Genomic DNA, 24948 nt, shown 5'->3' with positions numbered 1-24948 from the left:
GTAGAAGGATACCTCAAGCAAGAGACAGAGAGCCTCATTATGAGTGCACAAGAGTAGACCTTAAGGACTAATTACATTCAGAACAAAATTGATCAAACAGAACTGCTCCCCGAACTGCAGAATGTGCTCAGAAAAGGAAGCGACGGTGGAGCATCTGTTGAGCAGGCACTCCACACATGCTCCACAGTCTCTTCCTTTTCAGAAGAGCCTGGGACGGAGGCAATATATGAACAGACACAATGAGGTCGCCCAGTCTGTACTGGAGCCTCTGTGGCAAGTACAGATTTAAACACACTCTGCGGTATTATGACCACCAAATCGAAAGCGCTCTAGAGAATGAAGAGGTGAAGATTTTATGGGATCTGGCAATTGTCAGAGACCGAACAGTGCATGCAAACAGGCTGGATATAGTTGTTGCAGAAAAGATGACAAATAAGACCATGTTAACTGAGATTGCCATACAAGCAGACAGAAACACAAAAAAGAAACAAGAAGAGAAGATGGCGAAGTCTGAAGAACTCTGCTATGTAGTGGAACGGTTACGGAGAACAAGAACAAAGATGATCCAGTGATTACTGAAGCACTTGGAGCAACCCGGAAGGGTCTGAATGAGCTGCTCAAAGACATGTTAGGAGTGCAAGACATCACCATCAGTGACTCCTGCAGACAGTGCTCTTAGGCACTGGAAGAACTTAAAGGAAAGTCAAAGAAGAATGAGTGCATCTGAGGACCCAAAATGCAGGAATTCTGCAGAGGAGTTAACAAAACTCCCGACTACCGAATCGTACAGAGTAGGGCTGTCAAGAGATTAAAAAAATTAATCACGATTAATCACGCTGTTAATAATAGAATACCATTTATTTAAATATTTGTGGTTGCTTTCTACATTTTCAAATATATTGATTTCAGTTACAACACAGAATACAAAGTGTACAGTGCTCCCTTTATATTTTTGATTGGAAATATTTGCATTGTAAAAAAAATATGATGTTTCAATTCACGTAGTACAAGTACTGTAGTGCAATCTCTTTATCATGAAAGTTGAACTTACAAATATAGAATTATGTACAAAAATCCCTGCATTCAGAAATAAAACAATGTAAAACTTTAGAGCCTACATGTCCAATCAGTCCTATTTTTTGTTCAGCCAATTGCTCAGACAACCAGTTTGTTTACATTTGCAGAAGATAATGCTGCCTGCTTCATGTTTACAGTGTCACCTGAAACTGAGAACAAGCTTTTACATGGCACAGTTGTAGCCTGCATCACAAGATATTTACGTGCCAGATGCGTTAAAGATTCATATGTCCCATCATGCTTCAACCACCATTTCAGAGGACATAAGTTCATACTGATGATGGGTTCTGCTCGGTAATGATCCAAAGCAGTGTAGACTGATGCATGTGAATTTTTATCACGAGTCAGATGCCATCAGCAGAAGGTTGATTTTCTTTTTTGGTGATTCCGGTTCTGTAGTTTCTGCATCAGAGTGTTGCTTTTTTAAGACTTCTGAAAGCATGCTCCACACCTCATCCCTTTCAAATTTTTGAAGGCACTTCAGATTCTTAAACCTTGGGTCGAGTGCTGTAGCTATCTTTAGAAATTTCACATTGGTACCTTCTTTGCATTTTGTCAAATTTGCAGTAAAAGTATTCTTAAAACAACCAACATGTGCTGGGTCATCACCTGAGACTGCTATAACATGAAATACATGGCAGAATGTGGGTAAAACAGAGCAGGAGATATACAATTCTACCCAAGGAGTTTAGTAATAAATTTAATTAAAACATTGTTTTTTTAACGAGCGTCATCAGAATGGAAGCATGTCCTCTGTAATGGTAGCTGAAATATGAAAAGGTATATAAATCTTTAGAGCATCTGGCACATAAATATCTTGTGATGCCGGCTACAACAGTGCCATGCGAAGTGGGCAGCTTTATCTCCTGTAAATGTAAACAAATTTGTTTCTCTTAGCGATTGGCTGAACAAGAAGTAGGACTGAGTGGACTTGTAGGCTCTCAAGTTTTACATTTTTTGTTTTTGAGTGCAGTTAAGTAACATTTGTAAGTTGCACTTTCATGATAAAGAGATTGCACTACAGGACTTGTATGAGGTGAACTGAAAAATCTTATTTCTTTTGTTTATCATTTGTACAGTGCAAACATTTGTAATAATAATATAAAGTGAGCACGGTACACTTTATGTTCTGTGTTGTAACTGAAATCAATATATCTGAAAATGTAGAAAAACATCTAAAATATTTAATAAATTTCAATTGGTAGTCTATTGTTTAACAGTGTGATTAAACTGTAATTAATCACGATTAATTTTTTGAGTTAATCCCAAGAGTTAATTGCGATTAATTGACAGCCCTAGTACAGAGTCATGGTCAGGATTTGCTGGTGACCTATGGAATAAATTTTAGACAGTAACTGTCCCTTTTATGTTTAAAGATCTTTTATGTTATGAAGCCTATTTGTTTTAAAAAAATCAACAAAACATCCCTATGATGTGGTACTGAAGGATAATAATTTATTCCCCAAATATTCAGAGATCACAGAACTCAAAGAAAGAAACTGGGTAAGAAAAGGGCGTGCATTTTATGAACAGCAAGAAAAGGCTGAGTTCCCCTCCCTCCATAGTCATCACTGTACCCATCAAAACAAAAGAGGAGGTTTCACAATAATAAAACAAAAATGTATTGCAAACAGGTGAAAGTAGTTCTAACAGCTCTGAGCAAACTGATGTCCTGTGTCTCACACAGCTAGCTGGGGGCATGAGATAAGGGCATGTGATTCTTTCTAATACACTCACTCGGCATCTGGCCAACATTTTCATCTACCACTCCCTTGAGCAATTGGCAGGTGCCTAGCTCTTGTGTTCAGGGGAGAGTAGCTGCCACTCTGGGGGTGTGACTAGGGGTATGTCTACACTTACAGCCTGTTTAAGCTTAGATTTCTCTTAAATAAACTGCAGTGAACTGCAAGTTAAAATCATATTACTGCATAGTAAACCTTGTTCTATGGATGATTTATTCACACAATAGTATTTTTACATAGAACAGTCGCAGTGAAAAGACATAGTCTTCACAGTCACTGTAATAATTTATAACTGCAGGACTGCATCCATCGACTTCAATTAACATTTGACGAGGCCCACAGTACAGAAAAATACTTCAGGGTAAGGATAATGTGCTTATTGGTGCATCTTCTCAGAGTGCGCTGAGAGCAATTTTGGCAGAAGTTTCATTGCATATAATTTTTTTTTTTTTTTTACTATGTGTTAGCTTACCTGCAAAGCTTGATTGAAATGAACAAATTTCCAGCACCACTGATTTGCATACATCTTTTTTTTTAGTGTTGTATGAATAAAAGGCAGTGGTATGTTGCAGAAATGCACTTCCTGGTAAGAATACTAGTTGCTGGGATGGTAATATTCTGAGCAGGAGGATGCTTAAAAGGACATGGAATTTTAATGATGCATCACAGTGTCATCCACAATCTGACACATACATGGAAATTAAGAGACTAATGCTCCATTGTTTTATGGCCTCTTTATATCATTTCAGTGGCGCAAACAGGCGATAAGCCAGATGGAGTTGCTTGTCAAAGAATTCCTCTAGTGTACTGGGCATAGCTGGAATGTAGCCAGAACTTCTATTCACTTTGGCTTCCAAATAGCTGGAGTTTGGACACAGACTGCTCAGCTTGAGAATAGGGGACACACAAAAGTCACTCAAAACCACCTTCCGCCAAGCCTCATTCCTGCACTGAGTACAGCTTGGTAGGACCAGAGAATCATGAGTGTCATTTGGGGCTTGATCCTGCATCCACTCAGGTTAATAGCCAAACTCCCATAGACTTCAGAGGGAAGCAGGGTCTGTTCCTTACTTGTTAGAGAAAGAGACCGGGAATTAATATTTCTGGGTCTTATTTGAGACTTCGATTCCAAATAGTTTCCCCAGGCTCTTCCCCACCATTGTACTCCAAACTCTACCCCCTTCCTGTTCAGTTCAGTTCCCCTGACTCACATTGTATGCAAAACAAAAAAAAAAATAAATGTTCTTAACTTGGGTTAACAACTCAGGTTCAATTCACAGTCAAGACAGGGCAGCTTGGCTTTTAATTCAGGTTAGAAGCTCTGGTGAAATTCTGTAGGGGTGCCGAGGCAGAATCTGGGCTGTTAACCCGAGCTGCCATGTCTTCACTGCTATTTTAATGCGAGTTAGCTAACCTAAGTAAGACCACTCCTCCCGCCTCCAGTGTAGTCATACAGTCTGGGCCTTAATTCCCCATTGACTGCCCTGCACTTGATGTAGCTTTTCACATCAGTGCAAAGGAAGGGCAAAACACCACCAGATCAGAACTTCAGCACTTTGCATTCACTTTGTACTGGGATGCAGGGCAATGGCGAATCAGATGCTTGGAGACAACTTGGATGATGGAGCACATCGGGCCTGGGCTATTGTGAACCAAGGCAAAAGAGCAAGTTCCAGAGCTGAGGACCACCTACTGAGAACGCCCCTCCTGATTAAATCAAGAGACTGTTAGCTGGAATGCCTCAGACGGCCTTGTCTGTATTCAAGAAACTTTCACTGATGTAACTTGCAAACCCCTCATGTTGACGTGCTGCCTAGTGAAAGGCGGGCCCTATACTAGTAAGGCTTGGACCAAGGCCTCTGGACTATGGAGGTCTGACATGGTTTTACTGCTAAAGGACCTTCCTGGATTCAATTTGCAACTGATATTGCAACTCATATGGGGCAATGAGAGAGAGAAGCCAGTGTTATAGGACACCATCCAGTCTGAGCTGCAATACAGGGCAGTAACAATACTGTTAATAATCCTGCAGTTCCTAATGAGGCCAAGCTAAGAAGTGGATCTGTCAGTGGAAGTGTCCCATGCAGGTGATCCCGTTGTTTTGCTGAAGTGAGGCTGACCGTTACGTGGCTAATAGCCTCTAACTCTTCACTGTTTCTTGTTCCTTCTTCAAACGTAGAATAAAAGTTACTTTCCTACGAATTTTGTCTCTTTTTCCATTTCACAAATATTTGTTTCTTCCCTTTCTGTTTCATGGTTTAGATTGTTAGGCACAACCACTTTCAAAGATGGCTGCACAGACTTGGGGTATGCACTTTGTTGCTTAAAAATATACCCACAGAAGCAGCGAGAGGGCACTAAATATTGCTTTTGAGTAGGTCCTACATAAACAATGGCCATTGACAAGTTGTTTTTTTTTAATGTTGATTATGGAGGGGTAGATTGAAAACATAAAATAAAATATAAGGTGGCAACATTTTTAAGGTTGGTAAAATTAAAGCTCTAAACAACATGATGATGGGACCTTAAGAAAGAACAAAAGACCGCCTACCCTCAGCATTTAAAAAATTTGATGAGTCTGACTTGAACCCACAAAAGCAGAAGCATAAATATCTACGGATAAAGAGGGTCCTTTATAAGGGCTCAAGAACAAGCGCCGGTCTTATAGACTGCAGCAGCTGAGTTGTAGGATACTTTAGTGCTGCTGGGTGAATTAAGGATGGAGCATGCTCCAGCCCTGTTCTCAGCACCCGAAAGGCCTGCTTTGTCTTGAACACTGAATGTCCTTGCTGTTGCGGGTTTCTATCTGACTCTTAACATTATGTCAGAGCAGGGGTTTTTTGTATTTAATATATTGGTGACTATGTGTTTTTAATGAAGGTGCCCTGTATTCCGGAGCTAGCAAATGCACGGTGTGTAGCTGCGGTTGCCAAGATAAGTAGTAATTTTTAAATAAACAGCAGTATAAACAGTTACATAAAACTCATGTAAATTGCTGGCACATAATTTTAGACTGGCTTAAGTTATGTAACCTACTTTTAGCCAAGATTTTTTTCTTTTTTTTTAAAATACCCAATTCATGCACTTTACATTTTAGAACAAGGGGTAGGCTTCTTGTCACCTGTTTCTTTCCCACCACTCCCTGTTTTGGGGACGATGCGCAGAATACAGGGCAGCTCACCAGAGGGATGGACAGACAAAAGATACAGCGAAGGTAATAAAACATTTCGCCCACCCCAATCATTGATTTATTCAGGAAAGGGGTAGCTTTTCCTGAATAAACAGAAAGCACAAGCCACAGCAGAACTGGTCACTTCTCTTGGCATTTGTTTCCTCATTCACACTTAAATTACTTACCAAGTTGCTCTGTGGTTTAATTAGACCCAAAGATTTGATTTATGTTGGGACCAAAGTATTGCAGCCCTGGGGGACTAAACTATTGTATGCCATAGCCAGAGAATAGAAGGCAGCAATGTGCTTCAGTGCCAGAGGCCTATGCAACAGCATGGCGTTGATTAAGTGAGATATATCCAGATGATCCAAGCAAGTGACCCATGCCCCATGCTGCAGAGAAAGAAGCCCTCCCAACCCCCCACCGTAAACACCTCCTGACCTGGGAGGAAATTCCTTCCTGACCCCAGATCTGACGATCAGATTAACTTTGAGCATGTGAACAAGACTTATCAGCCAGGCATCTAAGAGAGAGGTTTCTCTGTACCACCTCACAGCACTAGTCTATTCCATCCGGTGTCCTTTCTACAGCTGCGGCCAATCTTTGTTGCTTCAGTTTCTTCAGACTTAGGCACAATTTTCACTTTCCCCAACAAACACTTGGTATCTTTGTCCAAATTCTCTAAAGAGCATGGGGTGGGGAGATAGGGGCATCTTTTCACATGCAATTTACTAGGGGCCTTAGCGTAAGTGTGATTCTAGCCCAAAGGCAATATGTCTTATAAAAGCATGACTGCTTCAGGCCCCAATCTTACAACCCTCTGTTCACAGGGAATAGTTTTGACTCAAGCAAGCAGTGCCACCAAAGCCATGGGGACGGTGCACACGAGTAAGGAGTATGCACATGACTAAAGCATGCATTGTCCGCCTCAGGCTCTTTCTGAACCATCCTACATTCAAAAATCCAACTAAAAAATGAACAGTCGTAAAGACGCAATCACAGAAGAAAGGTCACTTCACTCACATGTGCCCAACATTCAGGTATCAGAATGTTTAACGGCAACCAAACAAAAGAAAATACACCAACACCCATCAAGTGATATTGTTCGATCCCAGCATTGTTCTTTTAATGCTGCAGTGTTAGAAACATTAAATTAAAAAAAAAGTCTTATTGGCCGAGAGCATTAATCACTTATGTTTAGGGGTTTTATTTTTTCTAAGTTAATCCCTAAATTCTTTTAAAAATGCCATTAGATAGTGGTTAGAGATCAAAGAAATTCTCTGCTCAGCATGGGGGCTGCCTAAGCTGTGAAATTTTACTTTCACCAACAAAAGTTCCAGCTTTGAGGTGAAGAAAGAGGATCAGGAGTGTTAGAGACAGAAGCAGAGCACTCAGTGAAGATAAAGCAAACACAAACACAGGTCTACTCGCCCAGCGTGTCCCTTGCTGCTTCCTGTACTTGCATTACTTTGAGCATGGGATTCTTCTTCATATATGAAACATGAGCCAGGCACTGGGATAGGAAAGAACACAAGTGTAGTCGGACATGCAAATGGGGTAGTTCAATGTAATTTGTCAGTTGGCGGGACTATGTGAGAGACCCAATATTAGTACAGTAAGGTCCTGGATTCTGCAAACTGAGTTTTTTTGGATGTTGCAAGGTCCACAGAGATGAGCTTGACTGCACAGTACGTTCTTAAAATATTGGAAACTGCAGCCAGACAAGGAGCTGGTACCAGATCTAGAGGCCTGATGCCAAACACATTGAAGTCAGTGGAAAGACTCCCATAGACGATTGTGGGCTTTAGATGAGGTGACTAAAATGTTGTCAGACTGTGACGTTTCTAACTTGATAGGGAAGTAGATTTCACACTATTTTTCAGGTCCCATGCATTTGTGCATGCCATGCATCAAATCACCCTCTGTTCTGGCACAGTGAGACCTGCAAGAGAAAGGCAGGGAATCTCCATGAGATTCCCCTTCAGAGCTTCCTGCTAAACATCTTCCAGCAGTAGGAGGTGTTCTGGTTCCTGTAAAATTTGCAAGGGGTGCTGGGAGCCCTCACCAGAGCGGCAGAGGCAGGATCCATCCTACAGAGACATTCCTTTGTTGCCTGGAAGGCAGGGTGCCCTGGTGGAATGAAGATGAGGCTATGACTAAGGAGGGCTTGAGTTCTAATCCTGGTTCTGCCATTGACTTACTGTGTAACTTTGGGCATGTCACTTTACCTTTCTATTTCAGTTTCCCATTTCCAAAGTAGGGATAATACTTATTCAGCAAGCCCAAGGGGTGATGGGAGGGTTATTGAGCTAATGTCTGAAGAGTGCTTTCAACATGCAAAATACTTATTATTTATTATTATTATTAGGGATGTCCATTTTTAAGGTAATTTTTTAAGGTTTTTAAGGTCAGGCTTGGGGATTGGTCCTGCTTTGAGCAGGGGGATGGACTAGATGACCTCCTGAGGTCTCTTCCAACTCTAATATTCTATGTTTCTAAGATTAATCACACATAACTCACATGATTAACTAAAAATATTAATCACTATTAAAAAAATTAATCAAGATGAATTGCAGTTTTAATCGCACTGTTAAGCAATAGAATAGCAATTGAAATTTAGTAAATATTTTTGGATGCTTTTCAATATTTTCAAATATACTGATTTCTACTACAACAGAATACAAAGTGTACAGTGCTCATTTGATATTTTTATTTTTGATTACTCATATGTGCACTCTAAAAATGATAAACAAAAGAAATAATAATTTTCAATTCACCTCATACAAGTACTGTAGGGCAATCTCTTTATTGTGAAAGTGCAACTTACAAATGTAGATTTTTTTTTGTTACATAACTGCACTCAAAAACAAAACAATATAAAACTTTAGCGCTTACAAGTCCATTCAGTACTATTTCTTGTTCCGCCAATCACAAATTTAAACAAGTTTGTTTACATTATGGGACATAATGCTGCCCACTTATTATTTACAATGTCACCTGAAAGTGAGAACAGGCATGCACTCTTTTGCTAAACATTCGTATACTCATTCATGCTTCGGCCACCATTCAAGAGGACATACTTCCATGCTGATGACGCTTGTTAAAAAAATAACGTATTAAATACATTTGTGACTGAACTTTTTGGGGAAGAATTGTATGGCTCTGGCTCTGTTTTAACTGTATTCTACCATATATTTCATGTTATAGCAGTCTCAGATGATGACCCAGCACATGTTGGTTGTTTTAAGAACACTCTCAGTGCAGATTTGACAAAACTCAAAGAAGGTACCAATATGAGATTTTTAAAGATAGCTACAGCACTCGACCCAAGGTTTAAAAATCTGAAGTGCTTTCTAAAATTTGAGAGGGATGAGGTGTGGAGCATGCTTTCAGAAGTCTTAAAAGAGCAACACACTGATGCAGAAACTACAGAACCTGAATCACCAAAAAAGAAAATCAACCTTCTGCTGGTGACATATGACTCAGATGATGAAAATTCACATGCATCAGTCTACACTGCTTTGGATCATTACCGAGCAGAACCCATCATCAGTATGGACTTATGTCCTCTGAAATGGTGGCTGAAGCATGAAGGGACATATGAATCTTTAATGCATCTGGCACGTAAATATCTTGTGATGCTGGCTACAATAGTGCCATGTGAATGCCTGTTCTCACCTTTCAGGTGACACTGTAAACAAGTCGGCAGCATTATCTCCTGCAAATGTAAATAACTTGTTTGTCTGAACAATTGGCTGAACAAGAAATAGGACTGAGTGGACTTGTAGGCTCTAAAGTTTTATGTTGTTTTATTTTTGACTGCAGTTCTTTTGCACGTAATTCTACATTTGTAAATTCAACTTTCATGATAAAGAGATTGCACTACAGTACTTGCAATGGGGGAAATTAAAAAATACTATTTCTTTTGTTTATTACAGTGCAAATAAATAAAATAAATAAAAACTAAGCACTGTACACTTTGTATTTTGTTGTAATTGAATACATAGAAAACATAGAAAACTTCCAAAAATATTTAAATGATATTCTATTATTGTTCAACAGCACGATTAATCACAATTAATGTTTTTAATTGCACAACTAATCACGATTAATTGTTTTAATTGCATGATTAGTTATTTTAATTGCTTGACAGCCCAATTATTATTAATAATAATTATTATTATTAAGTCAAAGCAAATGTAAAAGGTAAACCAACATCTCCTAAAAATCATCCATTTAAAGATATGATCCTGTATTCCTTGTTCACCCAAAATAAGGACAGGATCAGCCCCTAAGTCTCTGGGTTTCTCATTGCCATTCACTTTGACTGGCTGCTCAAAATGCTCATGAAACACAAAGCAGAAGATCAGAATAATTGATGTGAATAGTTTTTGGCTGACCAATTACATTAGTTAATTGTACCTTCATTTAATATTTAACCCTAGCTGGTGGATATTGTCCCAGTTTAGGGCAACTGCCGCTATACTCCGTCTCCTGGTCCTGCAAGGGCACCCAACTCTCAGATGTCACCTCTCTTGGTTGGAGACTTACATCTTTCTCCCTCTTGACTGGGGTTTTTCCAGGCTGCCCATCTCTCTGCCTACATTGTGAGTTTCCCAGCGTGTCAGACTCACTAAGCAGGCCTGCTTTGCCTTTTCCTCAGAGGTTAAGAATAGTGTACTTGCCAAAGTTCTTAGGTACCACACAGCTTTTCCTAAGCAAGCACGTTAATTCTTAAGGTGAAAGCACTATAGAGAAAACATATACAAACCAATGAAAGAACCCTACAGACATGCTAATATGCTTTCCAGCCACCCTCAACTCCAGCCAGGGCTTTGGTAGGAGTCTGTTCAAACCCTACCCAGGGAGTTTTCTGTGGTCAATTTCCTAACACCCTTTCACTCAGAACAAGCTGACCTATGTGCAGACTAGCCTTTCCTTTACGCAGCCTGGGTCTTTGATCTGTAGAGATCGTGAAGAGGTAATCAGCCAGACAAAGGTCTCCTCCACAGAGAGAAACTCCAACAGACTGAATCTTGGCATAGCTAAAGGGAGTACTTGCATCTCCCCCTCCCCCCTTACCGATTTCCTGCAAAACCCACTTAATTAAAATTTTATTCTTGTCTGGCCCATTGTCTCAAATAGTCCTTTGATGTTCATAACACTCCCAGGGTTTACATTAGTCCTGTCTCCCCCCAGTTACATTACATACAATCCCACAGCACCGCATTTTATTTTTACAGTAGTTCATTTATGGTATTTTGGCAATAACACAGCGACTTTTGCATTTTTACTACAATGAACTCCAAACATACTTAAACTTAATTCAGTAAGGCTGTCCAGAATATTGCAGGAAATTGCCATATCTGTCTTTGGTATCTTTAAACTAGTCCCAAAGTTTGAGTACAAATGCTGAGAGGACTTGGAAATAGAAAGGTTTGTTTTAACATGTATGCATTTCTGTACTTGCTGGGCATAAAAATAGAAATCAAGTTGCACAGTCTTGTTAGCTACCGAAATGTAATGTGCACATAAAATGCCCAGGAGACCTAATAAAATGCCATAAATGAACTACTGTAAAAATAAAATACCAGACCACACCTATTCTGCAGCATGAACTTGAATATGTTACAAAGAAATGTATTCTCTTTCATTTTTAATGCAGAAAAGAACTGATTTGGGGATAGAAGGAAAAAGAAAGTTTAAAAATACACAGAAATACTTTGAATGGTTGGTAAACATGGCATAAAGACCAGTTTGGATATATGGTGCCATGAAGCTGTGGGTAGACTCAAGTTGGGATGGAGCATTCGCTGCAGCACTTTATAAAAGATTCATTAGAACGTAATATTACAGCATCACAATTCTTGGTAAGGACTCAATCCTATGGGCATGTCTACACTGCAGCTGGGAGCAAGCGCTCAACCTGGGAAGTTAGAGGCTCAGACTAGCATGCTAAAAATAGCAGAGTGGACATCGCAGCTTGGATATCAGCTCAGTCTCTCAAGCCATCCCAGTCCCCTGGGCCTGAGCTCGGGTGTCTAGCCCGAATCTCCACTAAAGGTGCAATGTCCATACTGCTATTTTTGGCCTGGTAGCTTGAGCCCTGCTAGTGAGAGTCTGGTCCTGGGCTGGGAGGCTGGCTTCTAGCTGCAGTGTAAACATATCCTAGGAGTTTATGTCAGCACCCTCAGCTCCCATCCACTGAAGTCAAAAGGAGCTGAAGAACGTGTGTTTGACTGACTCCTGAGTGACAACGTTTAATGGGAATGGCTTCATTAGAGAGAGATGTGGAAAAAAGCTGTATGTGTCATATGTAAAAGAAAAAAAAGCACACGTGCAAATTCTACTGATAGACAAATTAAATACAGCCTTACAAAAACTGTTTGCATATGTGCGCTGGATTACCTGCACAGATATACATACTTTATATTATATATATATAAAAAGAGAAAGAACAAGAGGGGGGTTGTGTGTGTGTGTAGACCCAGAGAAGTCAATGAGAACATGGATTATTCACAGGAATAAAATATGATGGATCAGGAAAACTCCCTATGTTCTTTTTACGATCTTAAACTGTGATTTTTCAAGTAAAGATTTTCAAGTGAAGACTCCTAGGCTAGGATGTGTCTACACGGCACATTAAGCCCAAGCTCTGACTCAGGTTTGAGCCCAAACCACCCTTCTGTCCACACACAAATCAGTCTGATGGGGTCAGTAAGCATTCAGGACCCAGGTCCTAGGACCCTGCTTGGGGGATAGGGCAGAGGAAAGTCCCAGTGTGACTCAGGTCAAACCCTGTCATTTTGCAGTGTGGATGGAGCCGAGTCCGAACGTCTGTGTAGTGTATAAAATGCACAGGTGTGGGCTTGGACACACCAAGTCCACAAGCCCTGGTCCCACAGACCCAGATTTACAATGCAGTGTAGACATACCCCCAACTGACCTCAATGGGCTCTGGATCATCCACTTAGTGTTTGTAAAGGGTAACTGATTGAGAGTCTGGGTTAATGAAGCTCTATTTATCTATACAACGTGTACAATGCAAACCAATCTGTACAAGCTTCCCCATTCTGCCACGCTGGGGGTCCCGAACTCTGACTTTCAAAGGGTTTCTCCTCTAAGTATGAAATGGCTTTTTAGTCTCCAAGGTCCATTCAATTCTTTATGCTGAGACTTCCAACAATGGTGCCAAATTGCATCGATTGTGCTGGTAATAGCGACATCCGTTTCTCTGGGAGCAGGGCTGAGCCCAGTAAACTCACTTCACACAGGATACCAAGCCAGCCATTAGATGGTAACAAGTTTTGGCCACTTCACTTCTGACCTGGGCTGAACCAGTGACTTAGAGGTAATTAAAGAAAATTATACTAATGCAAAAAATGTTTGAGGTGAACCACAAATTGCCCTGGAGGAAAGGAGGTATGGAATAAGTTTTTGGTCAAAAATTGAGCAAGCAATAGATGCTTTCTTCCTCCTCTACCTCGTCTTGATCTAACATGACTGCTTGACTTTTTCTTTAAGGCTACAAAATTGACATAAAAGAAAAACATACTTTCCAACCAGGCAGAAATCCTAGGAGGGAGTGGAGAAATATTGACAAACAAAAATGTGTAAAATGATTAACCAAAAAATGAATAAAATGAAAATAGTAACAGGGGATCAGGTGGGCTAAACAAATCATCATCCCCCCAACTCGATGTCAGCTACTTCAAAACCCACCGAGAGAACCTCGTAAGACCTTGTTAAAGGCAAATACTGCTACTGGAAAAACAGCTTGTGAAGCTTGTCATGTGGGCCTTGGGATCTACGTTCACGCAGATGGTAGAGCAGCTCAAATTGCTCAATTAAAGAGTGACTCAGAATCTGTCTCTGTTTCCTACTACAGCTTCAGACTTGAATTTTTCAGGTCCGTTAGCTAAATAACTCAACTCAAAAACATAAGCTGCTTCACATTTTTCACCAAAATAAAATGTATTTGTCTAACATATGTTTGCTTAAAAATTAATAAGATATACGAAACTCAGAGGTATACACTGAGACTATATTTCATGGTAATTTTTCATTGGTGGTTCATTCAGTGGTTATCTTCTGATATTGTACATGCTCTTGTTTATCTTGATGCCTGGGGATTTTCAAGAACTTCTGACAGGAGATACGCATAAAGTAACACCGTGCAATAAGAGGAGATTATGTAGGCCCGAAATTACATCTATGTAGGGGGAAAACAACAACCACCACTACCACCATCACCAAAAAACAGGCTTAAAACAAAAATAAACAAACAAGAAGGAGAAGTAGCATTTTTTCCAGACTGGCAATACTTTTCCTCCAGTGCAGTTTTTGAATTTCACATTAATCTTTACAATTACCTTTGGTTAATGATGTTGAAAAGTGGTTTTCATTGAACTAAATTGATGTGTGCATGTGAGTGTGTGTAAGAGAGAGAGGTGATACCCATTAAAAGGATTACTTCTTGAAGACAACAGTTCTTGAATGTCCTACTTCCAGGCTCCAATGGGACAACAGTGAGGAATAAAGTCTTGTCTATGTTGGTGTTATGGTATTGTTATGCCAATGTAGCCCTGCTGGTACAAACATGCAGTGTAGGCTGGAACTGGTCAGGAATTCTTCAGTCAAACCTTTTACTTATTGAAATATGCTGAATTGCTGAAGTGGAAACTTTTAAAGGGTCGGGTTTGATGAATTTTTTTACTCAAAGTATATTTTTGAAAAAAATGTTTTGACATTTTCTAAAAGAAAAATTCCAGTTTTCTGATTCAAAACATTTTTGTTTCCAAATTTAAGGTAATTAGAATAAAAAAAAAATGAAATGACTGAGCAATGTAAATGAAACATTTCAATTGACCTGGAACAAGATTTTTTTTTTCCCCCCAGATTTTTGGTTGGTGAAAATTTTCAAGATTTTGACATTTTCATCCTGATTTTGGATGGGAAAATATTTTTATATCTTGAAAATCTTTGTTGCATGGGAAAACTGTTTCCCATCCAGCTCCAGTGTAGACACATTGCCTCAGTGTCAAAATAACTGACCCGAACGTGAGTCACCCCAGTTTCAAGCTGGAGGAAGCTGTGCTGGTGCAATTCACTTTTTAACACCAGCTCAGCACATTTACATTAGGGGTATTTACTGGTGCAAAGTGGTTTAGACAGTGTAGGCAAGTCCAATTGTTTTCAGGTTCAGGTGCAAAGCTTGTCCTCAGGGCATGATTAGTCAATCCGAGATTTTTTCCTGATGAGTTAATGTAATCCTTAATATCCTTCTGCTGGGGTGGGGTCTTTCTGGAACTGATACAAATATTTCTCTGTAGCTTGGAGATGATTATTACAATTATTATTATTATTATTATTATTGATTTATGTCATGCCTGTCTCAAGACTCAAAACACTTTATTAAATTACTACATACACAGGAATCATTTCACTTCAGACACTGATATAAGGCAGCCTTCTCTGGAGGGAAACTAAAGGAGCCATTAGGATGGTGGCAGTAACATTAAACGGAAGTCCAGGGTAGGAAGTAAAGAATACCTCAGCTCCTTATAGAAATGGCTTGGCAGAATGCAGTCACAGAACTGGAACCTAGCTGGCACCTCAAGCTTAACACCCAGCTATCTTGTGTGCTTAAATTAAATCTCTTAAAGGAAGTAAATTGGTTTTATGAATTAAAGAGACTACAAAACGTTATTGTCCTTTTATTATTTAGAAGTTATATAATTAACAAGGAAAACCCTGCACACAGGATTCAGATAATGTTCTGATACGTGTGTCTGAATCACTTTGAACAAATAGGCACATGGGAAAAAATTATTCCACAATGCAGGTTCAAGCCACATATCAAACTTTTCAACAGAAATGACACGAAAAGGGCATTGGCAGCTTGTCAAAATGTTAAGTACCTGAAGCAACTTTAATCTTGATATTTATCCAAAATAATCCATAGATCCATTGAAAAGATCTTTATTAGAGTTTGGTAGTGAGGAGGAGAAAGACTACTCTCTCTCCTAACAGTAGTGTATTATTTATGGCCCTGAATCAGGAAAGCACTTAAGTATGTGCTTAGGTGGTTTGCTGAATTTGGGCTTGTACTTTTGGCTAAAAGATCCTCAATTAATATTATCAAACTATCTTTATGGGAACAGTAACTGTTACCTGGTTCTAATCACGAGTGCTCTTTTGAAAGGTTCATTTTAACACAAAGAATTTTGCTCTGTGGTGTAATAAACAATTCCATATATTGTGCTTAATTAATCCCCACAAGTCACCAACAGGACCCATTAATGCTCTTTCTTTTCATCTAACCTTAAATATGCAAGTTTCCTGGGATAAAGGGTTTAAAATGAACATCCTGGGAGAATTCATGGCCATTCTGACCAAGTGTAAAACAGGCAGCAGTATGGATTACTCAAAGCATGAAGGCACTAGAGTGTGAACTAGTCAGATTTAGGAAAGTTATGTCAAGTTGGGTAACATTTTTCCTGCCTTCATACCTGCCAAACACAGGATAGAGGCTATAAAACAGATTCAAACTAAACAACTAGGTGTGGGGAAAATATTACACAACCTTTGGAAAGTAAGTACTTTAAAAAAAAATCAATTGTACTTGGGAATTTTTGTTATTGTTAAGTTATGACTCGTACAAGATTCATTGGCCCCCTGCATGTTAGATATATTTGAGTTTTGTCCTATTGAGTTATATTTTCGAACACACCTAAGTGATTTAGGTTCCTGTCTCATTTTCAAAAGTGACTTAGGCACCTAGGTGCCTAGGAGACTAACTATCAGTGGAAGTCATTCGAAGGCTCCTAAGTCACTTTTGAAAAATGGGCTCTGGGCTTGTAAATCACTACATCGCATTTGTACAGCTAGCTAGCTGAAATATGGGTGATTTAACTCTCCTCTAACACTATCAGGTATGAGGCCACTTTGGGTGTCTGGACAGAACGTTGACAATGAATTTTGAAGTTGATGTGAGCCATGGTTACTTAGCACCTTTGAAAACCAGGCTACTTATTTAGGTGTTAAATATGAATGTAGATACCTAACTTTAAGCACCCAAGTTTGAAAGTTTTGGTCTTAGCCTCTCTCCACTTCATTATAACCAATTTGCAAACCATTATAAACCTGTCAGAAAGGTGAAGATTGTTGTGTTCAATGTATGATATGATAAGGACTTGGACAGGAGTTTTGGTAGAGTGGGCAGAGATAAAAGACTGGATTTTGGAGATGTCGTAAAGGAAGAAGCTGCAAGGCTGAACGTGTGGGCCAGGCTTAATTAACTGAGGCTTAATTGTTTACATATAGCTTTTAGATCCTCACATGAAAGGTCCCGTGGGATTGTAGAGTATTATCTCTACTAGTGTGATTAGTGTAAGTGTACAGGACTAATCTGGTTAGGAACTAGAATGGGCTTCACTTGAAATATTCCAGCAAAGGAAAAATGAGTCTTTTCCCTTCTAAAATTTCTCAGGATGAAGCTTAATACAGTCCACCTGAACACACCGATGGCTTTAAAAATAGATTAGCTTTGCTTAAAAAAAGTCTTAAATACTTACCTCTGTGCAACCCCGTGAACTGTATTTAATATTCATTACAACAATGCAGATGAGCTACATATGCTTGGAGTGTTCAGCAGGACTGTTCAGAGAAAGGTATTTGCTCTGTTCATTCCACTTTAACGACTGTAACTGGTGCCACCCCTAATGTGATACTCTTCCAGGAATTATGTGGCGGCACTGGAACTGCTAATTAGCTGGGCTGTGCGAAGCCACACCCAGCAGCTTCAGCTTCCAGAGGCATTCCTTTAAGGGATGGCAGTGTGGCTTTGGCATGGGCAAGGATACACAGGGTTGTTAAGAAGCCCACAGGCCCCATAGGCTAGCTGATGTTTTCAAGCTGGCTCATCCTATGTTCTAACCACAATGAGTCACGCAAACTTCAAGGCACCATGGATAATGGTTTGGGTGAACTGTCTTTTTGTCTTACTGTCTCATTAGGGAATCCCATCCAAAACATTCTCATGTACACACAGATAACCAATGAAATATTTCTATCCAAATGAGGCTTTTAGAGCAAAATATTTTTTGCAAGTAAACAGCTCATGAATGAGCCTTAACGTTTCTGTGCACTCTTAAGAAAGGTAAATGAAATATGTCCAAATCCAGTACCTTTATATTTGGTCACTACAGCCGAGTTGACGCTAAGAGGTTCTTGGAAGGTGACAGTGAGTGATGTGCTGCTTGTTACTATGAAACAGACATTGGTTGGCGCCTCAGAGGCTCCTGGGAGAGAAGAAAAAACATCAGGTCCATAGCACAACAAATCCTATTCAAACAACGTTTGTGTGTCTTCAAAGAACCAACTGAAAACCACCTGGCAATTGTGAGCTTTGGTTCGTAAGTGTTTGTGTTCCCTGCCTTTTGAACATTTTAATTAGTACCCCAACTAACAATATCCTGCAGACACCATTTGTTTCTATCATGGTTTTCAGCTCCTTTGGGTTAAAAATATCTTCCTGTACCCATGTAACCCAATAAAACAGGATAATATTAATTATGTCAGTGAAAAACCCCTATAAATCTTTTGGGGTGGGTGGGAGGAAAGAAAGGGGACAAAAACTACCTTAAAGAGCTAATTAAATCATCAAGATTTCACTAACAGATTCAAATGTATCACAAGACACAAAAACATTTGTACGTTATTCTGGTTTAGAAATCACCCAGGTTGTAACAGCTACTTTGTATATGTTTCACTATGGTCATTCTAAAACGCATTGTGGCATGAAGTCACTTTAAAGCATATAGATCAGTTCAAAGAGTAATTCAGTCCAGAAATCAAATTAATTATCTGTTGTTTGTAAGAATAACTGGCAATCCCTTTGAACATGCAAATGATTCTGAGGTCATGCTGGGTGTGGATGAAGATCATATAGTTATGCAACTTTTTACATCTGATTTAGGATAAGGGCATTAAACAAACTCTTGTCATGTAACATAACATGCTGGCTGATGGGCCAGATCCTCAGCTGGTTACCGGTTATAGCAGTGTAACACCGCTGAATTAATTGAAGATACCCTGACTGACACCACTTATGGGTGTGGCCTAATATATTTACAATTTTGTCATTGCAAGTAATGAACATTACCTTTGTAGTATTCCTCCTATCCTAACTCAGAGAACACCATAAATACATTAGAGGAGTATTCTTGGTGTGCAAAACCCTTTAGATAAAGTTAATTATTTGCAAACAGATTTTTAGAAAAGTGGTTTTAAAAATGTTAATAGTAATGATTGTTTGTCACTGAATGTATTACAGCCAAAAGATCTAAATGCTTATACAAACAGAAACTTCAGTTTCTAGTCTACTTCTCTCTAAGGGCCACAGTATGCCTTTCTGCACAGAATCACATTTAGAGTGGCTTAAAAAATTCCACTTTTTTAAATTGGCTCATTTTGTCGATGCCAACATGTAGGATTAACTTCTCACCATTTTCTGTGTGAAAACTTCATTCTGGGGTTTCACCACCCACAGAATTGTTCACATTTTTTTCTCAAATTATGATAGAAAGGTTGAATTTCCCCCCACTTTCCCTCAAATGTCCCTATTTTACAACTATCTTTAATCACATTAAATGAAACCTGGAAGGAAGGAAAATGTAAAGGGAAGGTGACATGGGAAAGCGAAAAGGAGTGTGGCTTAATGATGCAAGAATTAGACATTGTACTAGGGATTTTTGGGTCTAATTATCTGAACGGTTTTGAGCATACAACTCCCATTCTGTAGAAGCTGCACTCATGCAATTGTCAGAATAACTGGGCCTCTCAAATTCTAACATCAACTCCCTTTCCACTTTTGGACAGGTCACTTACTTTCTGTGCCCCCAGTTTCACCACCTATAACCTTCACTGCTTCCCAGGAGCATCAGGAGGACTGATTAAATCATTTTTATAGAGAAAAAATTGCTCTACAAGTGCAAATTATTCTTATTTAAAGCATATTCCTTTTAGGTGTATAACCCCACCTTGGTACTACTTACTGGCATGCTCATAGCCTGCTTTCATGCGCTTGTATAGCCTGTATCTCCACTCCCACGCTTTTAGTTGCTTCTCTTTGTCTGTGTTGTCCATAGTAAGACCTTCATTCATCACTTGTGCAGACAGGTCACTCACTCGCTGCTGGGCTTCCTGGACCAAAGTGCTCAGATGCATTGACCTGCTTTCCATATTAACAACTGCCAAGAAAAGGGCAATGCAAGTGACTGCTTGATGGAATGATAAAGTTCTGCCCTCACTTACACTAGCACAACCCATTTAAAGCCAAATCCTCTCCATCCTTCGAGTAGCCCTACTGAAGTGAAATGATGCTCATCTGGTGTAAACTGGCATTGCTCCATTAAAGTCAATGGATCTACATCAATTTCTACCAGCTGAGGATCTGTCCTGTTTAAATGAGACTAACCACATGAGTAAGATGAGGAAGTTTAAGCTCATGGTATTTATCATATGCTTGAAAGTGTTTTAAGCAAACCAAAATTACCCTATATTCTTTTCTTTCACGTTGACAGATTATTACAAAAGATTAATAGCCAAAATTAAAGCTTTTCAGTTTTCACCCGGTTTTCAATTTTACTTGGTCATAAAAACCCATATGCTTCTAATGAACAAAAAGCTGTGGTCGACTATGGACAAAACATAAAATTCACAAATATCTATAGGTCAAAAGAAACAGCTGTTGGAAGCCCAGGAAGGATGGCTTTGTGGTTAAGGTACTGTTGTAAAACGCAGGAGATCGGTATTCAGTTCTATGCTCTGCTACAGACGTCAAGAATCACCTTTGGCAGTTCACTTAGTCTCCTTATGTCTGAACTCCCCGTTTGTAAAAGAAGGGTAATAATAATTCATTTGCATGCCTTGTCTTGTAAGCAGGGACTGTCTCTGAATGCGTGTGTGTGTGTGTGTGTGTGCAGTGTCTAGTACCATTATTATTTAACATTTATATAGCAGTAGTGCTGACAGCCCAACTAGGTCTGGGCCGCATAAGTGCTGTATAAACATACAGAAAATGACAGCTACAGAGGTTAAATCTAAAATGGGTCCCAACCTCAGTCGGGGCCTTGGAGCACTACTGTAATGCAAACTACCACCATGAGTGCCTAGTGAATTTGAGTGGAGCAAAGTGTTTTAGAATTGCTCTTGTTCTGAAAGATGTAGGGTAGTTTGATCAAATTATTTGCAATTTAGAAAATATTCTTTAATTTAAACATGAGAGGAAAAGTGGCAGATCCAAGTGGTGATCAAAATTCAGCACACAGCGTAAAGGAGGACTCCTGAAATCACCAAAAATAGTTCTGCTGCGGTGTGCAGTAATTTTCCACAAGAGCTGTCTGATTTTAACATCAGAGCCTTAATTGCCTTGGACCAAAAAAAAGGGGCCCTATTCATCTAAAATAATTTACCACGACAAGCCACAGCTCTTAGTAATGCTGGGGAAGATGAGGCTTAGGGACACAGCCAGGCTACTGGCTCTTTTATGTCTGTTATGGTATCTGAACCAACCTTGCCAAAGAGCAAGTTGCAATGACCATTTAAAAAGGGACTAAGGCATCTCTGAGAATGCAAACCTATGTCATATGGGGACAGGACTCTAATCTGCTGTGACATTAAAAGCACCCCACATAAGAGCAAAAGTGACCAGATCTGAGTTTTAAGTGATGCCTTTGATAGCTACTCCACTATATAAAAAAAACAGTCCAACAGCTCAGGATACTGCATCAGGAAAAAAGCAGAGTGACACTCTGATGTGTATACATAGATGTGTATATCTTTTCATTTCAAGTTTTAGTATCATGACTGGAGCTTAGCCAGGAGTCCAAGGATAATCCCACTTACTAATGTGAAAAGTGCCATCAGGTATTTAACAACCACAAGGCGAAGAGTAAAGAATTACTCCACGCTTCTGACATCCTAAAGGTTTTTGAAGAAAGGTCATTTCTGGGGCTCTGCTTTCAGAAGCTGGCTTGCAGCCTCTCTCCTCCAAGTATGATCATTCTTCATGTGGACATCTTGGGACACATAGCCATGCTTACCGCAATCGGCTGACATCTTCAGAGTTCACTACCTTCTGTGAAACCAGCAAAGGGTGACAGACCTTCCTGGATCCATGCAAACAGTAAGTGTGGAGCATATCTGATAGCATACCAGGACTGAGAGGGAAGGTTCTATGGGTCAGGTTCTCAGCTGGTGTAAACTGGGATTGCTCCAAGGTCCAGAGGATGATCTGATCTTATCTCCCTCATCAAGATTCAACTCTACAGTTGTCAGGCCTTGGCATGGTGTAGAACGTTTGCAGGCAACAACCACTGGGCATTTAAATTTTATTTCTACTTAGTTTTGCACAAATGTCAAATAAAATCAGTGGAGGAGAGAGAGACGGTTACATAGCACAAAGTGGACTCTGAGATCAGGGAAAGTAAAGCAACCTGCTTTACATTTTTAATGTAAATGTTCTAGGGCTGCACTATATCCTTCTGCCTATTCGGTATTTAAGGGAAGAATGAGCTTGTGCTGTGGTTTGCATGGACTGGGCTCCACGTGGATCTGGTAGTGGGAGTTGTTGGTCTCTGTTTTGCTTTTGGATTTCCACACAGAAATCCAAGTAACGCAGCTGGGAGGTATGTCACCAGTGTCCTCTCTAAAGCTAGGGCAGTGTAGCTACAAGGGGACCCAGCTAATGGTAGTGTGATTCCTGCTGGACTCCTGCTGCTCCCTCCTCCTGCTGTGGGGAGGGAGGAAGGGGAGAGGAGGAGCAAGAACTATTCTTGTAGCAGGGCTGCTGTCTTCCCTTGGAATTGAGGGTCGAGGCTCCTTTCGCTCTGAATCACAGAGGTCTGTGGTAGGCGGCGTGCTCTCCACAATCCAGAGCTCCCGGACTCCTTCCGCTAGAGGGGTGGTTCAAGGAAAGCTCTGCAAGAGGACCTCAGGGAGATTTCCACACCGGGACCCACTCCTGTGTGTTTTGCTGGGGCGGGCAAGGAAGAAAGAGATTTCCCTTGTTCCATACTCAGAGAATGCTTCCACTGATGAAACTGAGGGAGGGTTTCAGGGTGTGGCCCAGTGTGAAGGCCAGTGGAAGGCCACATTACCCTGGAGAGGAAACAAAGAATTCTGATCCTGACCTGTAACAGTCACATGACAGAAAAGGATGATGGCATGACGACCAGGGGCTGTGCTGGGTGGAGATACTGGGCAGAGTTGCCAGGTACAGGTACCTCGAACCACAGAAAGGCTCTGAAATGAGGCAGCCAGCGAGAGGTCAAGTTTATACACGTTTAGCTGCCCAAGGGGCAGGTGGGAGTTCTACCTCCAGATCCCTCTGCCCACTGAAGTCAATGGGAGTCTTTCCATTGGGTGTTGGGTCAGGCCTCCAGAGCATAAATGCCACGCAGGTGGAGGGGATTTCACTCTAACAGGGAAGGCTAAATATAGGAAGGAATGTGGAGCGGCTGTGAAGTGTTGCAAGGGGGCAGAATCGGGTAAAACAGTGATTACTGTCAGCTTCAAACAATGGAGAGAAATACAGAGGCGCTGAAAGACTTTCCATGGAACCTTGAAAGCGACACTTCATTTTCTCTTTCAAGCAGTGACTTTAGATCCTTGGGGACAAAAACTCAATGATTTGGTTTTTTTTTTAATCGAGAAAGCCTTCACCATTACTTCAATCAGAAAAACTGAAAATCAAGATAAGTGAAGTGGAAATTTGGTGGGCATATTTTGAAATGGAAATGAGGTGGTTATATATTCATATTCTCTGTGTTCATAGGCATGTTTGCATTAATTACAGGAAATGAATACTAATTTATGATTGCCCCTGCTTGCCATCAGACTGCATTTATTTACAGATGAGGTCAATGAAAAATTAGTTTAGTCTTTTTTTTTTTTTTTTAACTGCTGTTTAGAACACTCAAGACTGTGTTTTCCTCTAGATTTGTCATGGTTAATGAATGTTGCTTCAGCAGTCAATCATGCACTCTAAATGCTGTCACACTTTTTTTTAAAGCCTCAGTCATGAACCATGACAGAAAAATAAACAAATAAATATAAAGCAAAAAAAGAAAAAAATCCAAACTCCCTCTTTTCACTGAGCAACTACACTATGCAAAAATCTCATGGGAAGGCTAAAGGAGGCCAGAATAAATGATAATATAAGTGCTGTGGACATAGAAAAGCAATAAAGGTGTACCAACACTGAGAGTCTGGCAAAAAATCCCAACACACACACACACCCATACACATGCACACACATACACTCTCCAGTGAAAAAAAATTGGCAATGTGAGTAGCCTCAAGGTGCAATTTCCTGGAGCACTGAGATTGACATGTCAGTCCTAAATGTTGTTAATTTAACCAACTTCAAATTAATGACACAGTCTGCAGTGGCTGAACCCTTCAAACACAGTCTCATTATAGCCTTGCTGGGAATGTCCTAAATATAGGCATTGACACTTAAAAACCAATTCGTATATATTTGTGTATTTTCAGCCAAAAGTAAGGTGTCAAGAGTTTGTGTCATGGTTTAAGGTTGATTAATTGACTTGGTAAGTTCCTTCCCCCTGCAGTCCTCAAATTACGCAGAAAAAGTCCCATGAAGGAAGACAAAGGATAGTTTTATAACCACAATAAGTGCTATTTGTGTTCTCGTGCAGTGAGGAGGTATAATCTGAGCTGAGTTTTCATTGGTGCAGTTACCATATATTTACCGATGCCATCCTGCCAGTTCATTGCTGCTCTCGTTCTCTCATTGATCCAAAGCCCATCAAAGTGAATAGAAAGACTCCCATTGACTCCACTGCGCTTTTAGGCCCTAAAATTGTGGTAATCTGATTTTAATGGGACTGTTAGCTCAACAGAAGAGTGGGAATTAATGTCTGAAGTATTGGA

At 40.0% G+C, this 24948-nt stretch overlaps 1 protein-coding gene across 1 annotated transcript in view; it reads right to left on the bottom strand.

Annotated features, from left to right (window-relative positions):
- The window catches only part of ANKFN1 (ankyrin repeat and fibronectin type III domain containing 1), a 176297-nt gene that overhangs the window by 54186 nt on the left and 97163 nt on the right, over positions 1-24948 (bottom strand). The window contains exons 5-6 of the mRNA XM_032805646.2: positions 20049-20243; positions 18180-18293 (exon numbers count right to left, since the gene is read on the bottom strand). Coding sequence (XP_032661537.1) covers positions 18180-18293; positions 20049-20243 — 309 coding nt within the window. The remainder of the gene's footprint in view (positions 1-18179; positions 18294-20048; positions 20244-24948) is intronic.

This window comes from Chelonoidis abingdonii, chromosome 13 (assembly GCF_003597395.2).
Source record: "Chelonoidis abingdonii isolate Lonesome George chromosome 13, CheloAbing_2.0, whole genome shotgun sequence".
In the NCBI taxonomy this organism is placed as follows: Eukaryota; Metazoa; Chordata; order Testudines; family Testudinidae; genus Chelonoidis; species Chelonoidis abingdonii.
Note: the sequence above shows the minus strand (reverse complement) of the source record. Positions and strands in the feature narration are given on the sequence as shown.